The 11,285-nt window shown below is 46.5% G+C and overlaps 1 protein-coding gene across 3 annotated transcripts in view; it reads left to right on the forward strand.

Annotated features, from left to right (window-relative positions):
• COBL (cordon-bleu WH2 repeat protein) overlaps nt 1-10,025 on the forward strand; it is an 88,314-nt gene extending 78,289 nt beyond the window's left edge. For all 3 annotated transcript variants that reach the window (XM_081800790.1, XM_081800791.1, XM_081800792.1), the window contains one exon: nt 8,430-10,025. In XM_081800790.1, the coding sequence (XP_081656916.1) occupies nt 8,430-8,473 (44 nt within the window). In that variant the 3' untranslated portion in view covers nt 8,474-10,025. The remainder of the gene's footprint in view (nt 1-8,429) is intronic.
• Nucleotides 10,026-11,285: the final 1,260 nt, after the last annotated feature.

Genomic DNA, 11,285 nt, shown 5'->3' on the forward strand with positions numbered 1-11,285 from the left:
ATGTATTCTGATGGCGTCATCAGCATGGCAAGCCCGTGCTCGCCCCTTTGAGGATGACTCAGCTTGGCAGCAATGCTTCATCATAAAGGGGCACAATCCTGGACCATATTCTCAAAACAGTGTCCGCCACTCTATACTCCGCCCAGTGAGCAGCCGGGGCCCATGCGTGGGTGCGGCCTCTGGCTGGGAAGTTCATACTTTTCTGACAGTGAACCCCTTGATCTCTTTCTGTCTTCTTTGGAAATGATGATTAGCTCGCTGCCAGCTTCTGGGTAAAGAAGATAATTGTCGGATTACTTATCTACTGCTGTAGGAAAACTAATCCTGATTCATTCCATCTTTTCTGACAAATACTTATTTTCCATCCTTCAAATATGTTTGATCATCTTGACGTTGGACATGCTTCTGGGAAGCAAATAATGTCTACAGGGTATTGAAAAGTAAAGGATCAGACATCTCAGTCAGAAAGATAACAGCCGAGGTGTAGACAGCTCTGGAGCTGTTCCATCTCTGAAGAGAGTGAGTCTCAAGCCCATGAGCTTCGGGGGCCAACTCTGTGGATGCTGTCCTCATGCCCAGAATCCTCCTGTGGACCCTGGGCGATCCAGTGAGGGGAGGAATAGCCGAGGGAAAACAGCAAAGCTAAATGGCAATTAGGGGATTGTTGCAAGACCAGTAGATTGTGGATGGGACAGCCAGGCCTTGCACACTTGCCCACACCTGAACTGATGCAAACCTGCAAGTCCCCACTTCCTCCCAGGCCTCCTTGCACTTGGGGGACACCATCGGTGTGTGGCATCTGCTGGGGAGACTGGCAGGCGAGATTTGGGAGGGCTGCTTCCAAAGGCTGGCATCAGGCTTGGGTAGGAGAGCTTCCTCCTGGGTTTCTATGGTGCTGTGAAATCATTTCCTGCCCCTCCCTTAGAGAGAATGGAACCAGGCAACAGACAAAGGATGAGGTTCCCCATCTTCTTGCTTCATGGTTTCGCCCCGCCCTCCCACCCCGCTCCTGGGCCCATGGTATTCTCCCCATGCCTTCATTTCCCCAGACATGTCATCAGACTCTCCTTGGCCCTCCGGTCATAATTCCCCCCACCCTCTTCCCCTCTCGGAAATGCCAGTAACCTAGTGAAGAAGAGCGGGAGGAATGGGGGGAGAGGGGCCCTGTGAGGTAGGGAGCTGGGGCTCCACAAAGTCTCCTCCTCCTCCTGCTCCCTGCTCCTGTCTCCTGGCTGCCCCTGCACCAGAACTGAATGCATCCAACTCGGAACTTCTATTTTCCCAACGTGCAGAACTTTCCTGACCATTTTTTGCAGCATCGAAAACCGGGATCTCCTACCCAACCAGGCAGAAAGCACCCTGCCTTCTTTGATTCGGGACTTCAGAGCAGTGAAGGAAAACAAACCCTGTGTTGTCATCTGTCTTATTTTTTTCACAAGATGTTGAAACCTGGGTATTCCTTCCACCTGTCACAAGGGGGCTATTGGCTGTTGGCACGTAACTGCTGGATGTGAATTTGGGCCCCTTGCTGGCGTATACAGTCTCACCTTCTGGTCAGACTTCTGGCTATTTGCAGCAGTGTGGAAGGAAGCTGAGTGGAGATGGTTTTATGCCAGCCATAAGCTCTTGTACTTCTCCTGCATTCCTTGTGAAAGAAATGATGTGCTTCTAGTGGAGACCGACCCCGAGTACCTGCAAGGGCTGGGTGGTCCACGAGGCATGTCACATGTGACGTCTTACTCAGTCCCCACCCCAGCGTGGGGGGTAGGTTCTGTCACTGGAGGAAACTGAGTCAAAAGGACTTACATCACTGGCCCAGGGTCTTATCACAGGATAGGTTCAGCAGGAATTCTCGTTAGGGTATCTTGACCCTCAGTTGCTGCTCTATCCACCACCCGTCCAGTTTTCCCCACCATTCCAGAAACTCCCACGGGCACATCTTTGGCTTCGCACATTCCTTGTTATACAGATAGTATAGTCCACTCAGGTTGTTAAAAAGAGGAAACATACATTTTGTTGAAAACCATGAGCTCAGCCAACCTCAGGGATAAGAAGGATGAAAGAGCTGATGGATGCTGGTCTGTACACAGATGAAGGAGGTGTAAGAAGACGTGAAATGGGTCGAACACAGCACCACCCTTCATTCTGATGTCTCTCCAGAACTTTTGGTTCTGGCCATTTTCCCTCACCCTGACCCTGACTTCTGTTGGATCTTGGTGCAGCCCCCATCCTCATGCTTTGCTGATATACCCCACTTAGCTGCTGACAGCCTCCCCTTCCACTGACCCGAGAACTCGCTGGACGTCAGCCCTGAGCCCAAGCACAGATGCTTCATTTCCTGTCTTCATGCTGAACATGTTACCAATACCTGGCACATGGCCATGAAAGCCACATTCACCTGCAACAAAGATAAATGGAGAAGACCGTGTGTTCTAGGTCAGCGCCGCATTTATCTGCCACCCCTGCACTTTTTTTTTTTTTAATTTATTTGACAGAGAGAGACACAGCGAGAGAGGGAACACCAGCAGGGGGAGTGGGAGAAGGAGAAGCAGGCTTCCCTCTGAGCAGGGAGCCCGATGTGGGGCTCGATCCCAGGACCCCGGGATCATGACCTGACCCGAAGGCAGACGCTTAACGACTGAGCCACCCAGGCGCCCCCCCTGCACTCTTTTTGAGCCAACGAATGGTTTGTAGGCAGAAGAGATACAGTGACCACCCACTAATGCGTGTTCTGACTGAAGAGGCCCCCGTACGCAGCCCGTCCTCCAGCTCCGCCTGGGTATCAGAGGGATGTGAACTCTCTGCACGCTCTAGCCACACACCCGGCCGGGGTCTCAGGGACCCATCCCACCACGCCTCACGCCTGCAGTCCAGATTCCTCCCCCATCCAGGTGTTTACTCTTTACCCCCACGTTGTATTGCACACACTGGTTCAAGCCACTTGGAGGCCATGCCAGTCTTATTCATGTTTGTATCTGTTCGTCAGCAAACACACAGCATTCACTCAGTAGCAGAATATGCCAGAAAATGTCTCCTTGTGAATCACTAAGTATCAGGTTACAATGATAAAGCTCTTCCCTTCAGCTTCATTGAACTGAGATGGGTTCCAGGCTAAAGGGATCCAGTACCAGCTCAGCTCTGTCTATGGGATACTCTCCACGGGGTCAGCACTGCGTCAAACCCTTGTTGTGGTCGCACTTGAGAAAGATGTGAGGATCTCAGGAATATCCAGCATCCTAGCCTCCGCTTCTTTCTTACTTGTTTCCGGCTCTGGCCTACCCGTTAGGATGCCTTCCAATGGTCGCCACCTCCTGTGCTCACCCCCTTGTGTAATCCCCTACCCATGAACATGGACTGGGTTTAGTGACTAACGTTGCTGAACAGAATGTGGCAGAAGCAGTGGGATGTCACCTGTCACTTCTGAGATTAGGTTTAAAAAAAGACTGTGGCTTCCATCTTGGATTCCCTCTCTCCCTCGCTCATTCTGAGGAAAGCCAGCTGCCATGTTGAGAGCCGCTCTGTGGGGAGATCCACGTGGCAAAAAAAAAAACGGAGGGAGCCTCCAGCCAACAGCCAGTGAGGAACTGAGATTCTCAGCCCACTGAGCATGAGAACTGAGTCCTGCCAACTCCCGCTGGAGGGAGCCTAGAAGCAGATGCTCCCTCAGCAGAGCCCATAGTTGAGACCACAGCCCAGGGGCACCTCGGTTGCAGCGCTGTGAGAGACCTAGACTCAGAGGCAGCCAGCCAAGCTGTGCCCACAGAAACTGTGAGATAATTCATGCTTATTGTCTTAAGCCTCTGCGTCTTGAGGTAATGTGTTCCATAGCAACAGATCACCAGTACAAGCCGAAAGAAAGAGAAACCCCTCTCAAGCCTACCTCCACAGTCGGGGAGCCCCTCATCTCCCGGAACTGGGAGCCCAGAGTGGGACGGACTGCACTTGGGCGAAGCCTAAAGTTGTCACCAGGGACTGAGGCTCTTTCAGTGTCTTCTCTAAGTCATCTTTGGGGTCGACCTCCTCTTCGGGCTGGTCCTGAGGGCGCTCCGTGCACCACATCCAGACACCAGAATTTTCAAAGGAGGCAGAGAGACTATCTCTTCTAATGGTTGCATGGGGAACCTTTCCCAGACGCCTCCAACTGCAGTTTCCATTATGTCTCATTGACCACCGTTGGGTAATACACTGCCCCAGTCTCTGCTGAGAACGGAGTCACCCAAGGTGATGGAAGCTCATCCCGACAGCTGGGGACAGGATCAACTTCCTCTGGAAGTGGAAGTCACTGGTCAACACCAGAGCTCTGTGAACTGGAAATGCAGGGAATGCATGCTGTGTAAACAGCCCACGGCTTCCCCTACACTCGGGTCGCAACCCTAGGTTTAGTTGCCGTCTGGAGCTCATCAGGCATGTTGTGAGCGGGTGCAGAGAGAGGACCGTGAGCCAGTGGGGAAGATGAAGTAGACAGAACGCAGCCTTTTCCAAGTCAGCTGAGGGGCCAGTGTGAGGTGCGTGTGCCCAGAGCTCGTGGACTTGCTCTCTGCCACCCCCCCCCCCGGGGGCAGAAGGGGGGCACCTCTCTCCCGGGTCCTGCTCTCAGTGCCTCCTGGCGGCCGTGGCCGGGATGGCCTGTGGAGTCTGAGTTGGTGTATACTTATTGCACACATAAGAGGAAAATTCCTGAGCTGTGTCCCGTTTCAAAGCCTTATAGCACAAACGTCACCGTGAGTATAATTATGGTGACAGTGGAATAGGGCTTCCCGGGTCTGTCTTCTGAATTCCATGTGTTTCATGCGAATAAGCTTTCCTACTAACCTGTCCACATCTAATCTTGCACTTAGGTGCCTCGGGTGCATGGCTAAGCCAAATACACTTGTGCACATGGAATCTTTTTTTCCCCTGCAACTTTCTAATCAGCTTGCTTTCTGCTGACATTGGATTTCAGCGGAGCCTTCCTTGTGAATGACCATGATGCGGCCTATGTGACTAGTTGCATTGCGTTGTGTGTTCCCAAGACTTGCAGAGCTGGTCTCGACTGGGCCTTTACCAAGTCATCCCTCACATATTCCAATGAGAAGACCCTGGAGATTTAAAGATCAATGCGTACAGAGTTCAAATTACAGATCCTCAGTGGGCTTTATATTTTTACAATTAAACTATTCACTGACTATCCTTTTAGTAGACATTTTCCTATGATAGGTTTGAGTACATCAGTCTTCCCTTGGCTATACTTCGCTGGGGTGATTGGCAAAGGATTTTGAAGGCATGCAGGAAAAATGGGTCCCCGTCCCCTGATCCAAATGACCTGTCTAGTCATAACACCTCCAGCAACACCACGGAGGTTTCTAGGTGGTTGGTTTTCAATCTGTGATTAAGTAGCCCGTTCTAAAGAATTTTTTTTTTTTAAAGATTTTATTTATTTATTTGAGACAGAATGAGAGAGAGAGAGAGCACATGAGAGGGGGGAGGGTCAGAGGGAGAAGCAGACTCACTGCCGAGCAGGGAGCCCGATGCGGGACTCGATCCCAGGACTCCAGGATCATGACCTGAGCCGGAGGCAGTCGCCTAACCAACTGAGCCACCCAGGCGGCCCCGTTCTAAAGAATTTTAAGGAAATTCTAAAATAGGGAAATAAAATGAGAGAAAATAGCTAGCCATTTTCAATTAGACATAGTAATTTGAGTTTGCTTCATATAAAATTCATAATAATCATCATAATCATAAATCGTATTTTAGGCAGAGTGACTCAGCAGAAGAACCGAGGATGTAGGAGTACGTTGGGCACAGCTCTGTGGCTTACTGGCAAATGGCTGTAATCAAATCCCCACACTCTGGGCCAGATGCTCCCTAAAGGCTCTGGCTCTGTGATCAGCCGTGAACTTGCCTGAGCGCAGAGCAGAAAGCAGGAAAGGATAGGCAAGAATTTTGCTAACACCCCTCAGTTGAGACCAGGCTTCTGTTTAAAGTTACCTAACAGCGTGCTCTAAAATCTGAACCAAAATTAAACACTTGGCCTGTCTCAAAGCAAAGCAGTTAATCTTCAACCTTATGACACAAAGACAATTCTGGGAATCTTGTTTGTGGTGGAAGCACCGTTGAAGCCTGGCAGGTGTGTGGACTTCAGAGCGAGCCCAGGGAAGCACTCTTGCCCTGGTCTGGTGTTTGTTTGCCATTTTCCTTCCCCGAGCAGGAGGGCTGGCCACACAGCCGCTCCCACTGCCATGGGAAAGGGCGAGCATCCAGGAAAACAGGAAGTGGGTAGTGAGCAAATAGAAGGAAACTGGTGACTGTGGGAGCAGAGCCTGTCCCTACTCAGAAGCGTGTTGGAAAAAAAATGGAACGGGATCTTTAGCCTGGTGTTATCGTACCTTGAAAACCATGAAATCCACCCAGCATGAACTAAAGACTGAATGCTACTTAGAAGCAAAGCAGTGAGAATCACGATAGGGCTACGGATAGCATTTTTAAAACTCCCCCGAACGTACTTCCCTTTGCTAACTATTTTTCAGTGCTTTATTTACAAGCTGCTATGTCCCTGACCCAAGAGAGAATTGAAGGAGTTAGTGACAAGTCAGTGCAACAGGTGTGGGCTGGACCCAGCTCACACCAGCTAGTGAGAACAGACCATTGAAATCTCGGGAATTTTGCAAGCCAATCGCTAAGCGGGACTGTTATTAAAAAGTCAATTATGTAAGCTAAGCTTACAAATAATACAAAAAATATAGCAAACATTGAAAATTCATCACTTCCTAATGATTTTACGACATGTTACTATTTCTGGGTTTTTGAGGTTATATACATATCTCGAATCACTATGATTCAATAGCATTGTGACAGTGAAAATACCATATAATAGTGTGCTACGGCGCATCCCCTTCCAATGCCACATTCGGCGACTGGCATCCATAGCTGGAAATCAGTCATAGAGGGTTAAGGGAGCTGAGGGTTATATGGAATTTACAACAAAGAGGGGTGCCTGGATAGCTCAGTCAGTCCCACTCTTGATTTCGGCTCAGGTCATGGTCTCAGGGTCGTGAGTTCAAGCCCCGCATCGGGCTCGGCGCTCCGCACCGAGTCTGCTTGTTCCTCTCCCTCAGCTCCTCCTCCCCACCCCACTCTCTCTCTCTCTCTCATAAATAAATAAAATCTTTGAGATAAATAAATAGATAACTTCCACTGTTTAAAAAAAAAAAGAATTTATGACAAAGAGTATCATATATTTTATTATCGCTTGTAAATTTTGTGCTATCCATGCTTTATATCAGTAGGACTTTATCCATCAATCTATTGATGGCTTGATCTATCTATCCCTTTTATTTTTTCCTGAGAGCCGGTTCCTAACCATTTACCAATCTACCACTGCAGAGGAAGAGCAAATAGAAGTAGGAATGCTGACAGCAAATTTATCTTTGGTTTTCATAAGCTGTTTGCCAAGCCCCATGCTAGCACAAAGAATCTCAATGGGTGTCTGTGTCTCTTGAAGCTTTAACTTGTAGCATGAAGTCAGACTGGATAGAAAAACCTTTTTTTTAACATCAAAAGATATGAGGACCTCTTTCTGAATTCATGTAAATTTAAGTTCTTCGTAGAAGTAAGGAATGGACAGCTTGATTTTTCAGGATTATTATTAAATATCATTAGTCCAAGAGTGAATAGATTAGGAAGAAGCATTCCCCTGCTGACACTAGTCTTCTAGAGTATTGTTCTAGGATTTGTCTGAGATGATGTGAATTCAGACACAGCCCTTCTTTATTTTAAGCCCTATCCCTGAGACCCTCACGGGCTTAAGCTACTTGCAAGGAATGGCCCTTTCTCAGGGGGGTCAGTCTCCCACTGAGAAGCTTCCCGAAAGGGGTTTGCTTCTTCAAAACAGTAGATCTCAACACGCATGTGTGAGTGAGGTCTTTCTCCAGCTCAGCAAATCAATCCGTATTTTCTCAGTTGATGCCTGAGCCTTGCTCAGGAACGGCATTAGCAGGGTCGGGATGGATTGGTCTGCCATGAAGGGCATCATGAAATGATATTATATCTGTTTTCCCCTGGAGCTCTGCAAGTAACTTGGACTTTTTGCCAAATGGTAACAAATGGCTTTTGCCTACCGGCTGGCCAGCAACTCTACCTGCAATGTCTTTAAGGTTGTAGCTAAATCCGAATGATTGTATTTGACAGCCTAAAAGACAACAGTGAGTTCAGTGCTGATTATGATCCAGTTCTTCCAAGGGACAGAACTGTGTGTGTTGGATCAGTAGACCTTTTTAACAACTGACATCCACAAAGACTAGGAGGAAACAAGAAATAACAATCATATGATGCGGCCGATACATCACGGTCTACGGCGTTAAATCTCTAGGGGCTGGAAGGTGAATGATGATGGTGATATTTATTTTGCCAGAGTTTGTCTTCATATGTTGCCATTTATTTTCCCCCCACAGTTTATTGCTGTGCATCATTCCCTACTCATGCCAAGCGCTTCTGACGGATGTCCCTTCCTGGAGCTCCGTACCTCTGACTTTCCCCGTGCCTCTGCTATCCTGACTCCCATTCTCCTGTTCTTCTACCTGTCGGCATAAAAGGGCTCATTTGTACCCCCGCAGTCTACTTTCTCTAGAATTTACGTATAAATGCATAAACAACAGAGATTTGTGTGACCGACGTTCACGTTTCCTCACAGGAGGTAAAGCCTTGTCTGTGCAGATTCTAGGTCGATGACCTTGACCTATCCGAAATTACCCTTTCATTGGTTCTTGGGTATGTTTCTGTTAAGGACCTTGCTTTATTCTGATTCATTATTAATTTGTGTTTTTCTTATTTGATATACTCAGTTACAGAATATATTCTCCATTTAAAGTAGATTGTGTCCACAAAGTGACCATGTAGTCAATTTAGATACACCTGAAATATTCTGTCTACCTGGTAAAACTTAAGTGCCTGAAATACGTGAACTATATAAACTATATAACTATATAATCTGTAGGAACTCACAACTCATACACACACACGCATACACACACACACATACACACATTCACACACACGTATATACATACATACACACACACATACATACATTCAGGGATATATAGGACCCAACTTTTTTTAAGTGTTTCTCAGATTTTCCTATTACTGTGTTCTCTGCCATGTAGACGGTTTACAAAAAGAAAACAGAGGAAGGGGGATGCGTCTTGCTTCATCTGTTAATTATGCATCCAGTCATTCACCCATTCATTCACCGAACATTGAGAACTCGCTTGATGCCAGGCTTTGTGCCAACAATGGGGGCTATTACAGTGAAGAGCACATGGCCTCTGCCCTTGGATTTCACTCACCTGTGGCCCCCCACACACAAGCAAAGAAGTAATGATGATTCCATTGGATAAACGCTAGTCTGGTGGTTTGTCCAAGTGGTAAAGACACTCAAGGGTATGATGACCATATCCACATGGGCATGCTGCCTTCTCTTTCTGGAGTGCAAGGTCCCTTTCTCATCTTGAGAAAACCCATCCAGTTATTGAGAATGAGTCACCTCGGCAGTCCTAAGACAGAAGGAGCAGGTGGAAATAATCATGTTAAGATTCAGGGTTTATGAAGAACAACTTGCTTGCTTTGATTAACCCTGATCATTGTGCAGAGATGCACTTGAACTGGAGAGGCTTATCATGTTTCTCTCCAAAAGATGTTTTAAATGTTATTTCTCAAAGTAAGAAAAAAAGAATCAGTGAGTGTTTTTTACTTGTATGACTGTTGTCTGGTTGGTCACAATAAAACTATTAGTGATGATTAAGATAGGAATTATTAGAGCTGACATTGGTATTAATAATTAAGAAATACAAGCTAGAGCTTACAGAAATATATAGCTAGAGCTATATAGACCCAATCTGGTGCCATGTGTTGGTGGAAATAAGCCCAGAAAGTTACAGATATTACTCACAAGGAAAGAGAGGACAAGTTGGTGTCTTTTTGTTTTGTTTGTTTGTTGTGTGTGTGTGTTTTCTTTTTTTGCATTGAAATAAAGAACTTTTGTCTGATAAGTAGCAATCACTTGACCTCAAATTATTAAGTGGGGAAAGTCTAAACAAGAAAAGGTAATGTTTACCTAAATGTTGGGGAAAGCATCAAGATTTATGACCCAGACATTAAGATTGTAGAAGATTGTATATAATTACAGCAATGAGCATTTGTGTGAGAAGTAGCTATTATGCTAAAGAAAAAGAGCAGTCGAAAAATCTTAAGGCAAAAAGGAGACCAGGGAAAGGTGATGTTACTCATAGAATTATTGATTATGAAAACATAAAATATAAAGAAACATATGTCAAACTTTACTGAAAACAAGAGGACATAGATGTGTACGTGTGGACACGGAGAACAAACTCAGTAAAGCTACACCAATTCACATGATGAACAGAATCAGCTACAAAGTTAGCCAAAGACATGGATTTTTGGTTTTATCTCAGGGCTCTCTTGCACCATGATGGCCTGATACACAGCTGGGGAAAATTCAGGGCAATTCGATGGCCAGGATTCCGAGATCTACATATGTCATGACGCCGGACTAACCAGCATTAGAATCTTCTAGGTATCAGATTAACTCAGTGAAACATTTTTCCTCCAGGCATTTGCATTTCAGAGAGGTTTTCCTTTCTGGTTCACCTCAGAACCCATCCCTCCTGGGGGTTATTCATTCTCCATAGAAGTCAGCAGGAGAACTGTGTCTTTGGTCCATAATGTGACACATGCTATCAAGAGTCACAGTAAAAGAAAATAAATTTGTGGCCGTTCACATTTCTAAGCAGAGACACAGATCAAGCAGACCTGGTGGCTGGCCCATAGGCCTGCTGGTTGACAGAGGAGCCCCTCAGGAATAGAGTTCTGTAGCAAGTGCCAAGGTGAAAGAAAAATTAACTCTATGCTCTTTTTCTTTTTTCTTTTTTTTAAAGATTTTATTTATTTGACAGAGACACAGCGAGAGAGGGAACACAAGCAGGGGAAGTGGGAGAGAGAGAAGCAGGCTTCCCGCGGAGCAGGGAGCCCGATGCGGGGCTCGATCCCAGGACCCTGGGATCATGACCCGAGCTGAAGGCAGACGCTTAATGACTGAGCCACCCAGGCGCCCCGACTCTATGCTGTTTTTCAAGTACAAACCTACAACTACAAAAATTCACTCTATGCTGTTTTTCAACTGCAAATGGCATAAATTCTTCTGTTTTCATCAGAGACAATATCAGCAATGGATAGTAGAATGTGCTGTAATTTCATGCAATCCTATTTATGAAGATTCTAAAATTATTTAG

Source organism: Leptonychotes weddellii, chromosome 12 (assembly GCF_054177405.1).
Source record: "Leptonychotes weddellii isolate Sample4059 chromosome 12, ASM5417740v2, whole genome shotgun sequence".
NCBI classification, from domain to species: domain Eukaryota; kingdom Metazoa; phylum Chordata; class Mammalia; order Carnivora; family Phocidae; genus Leptonychotes; species Leptonychotes weddellii.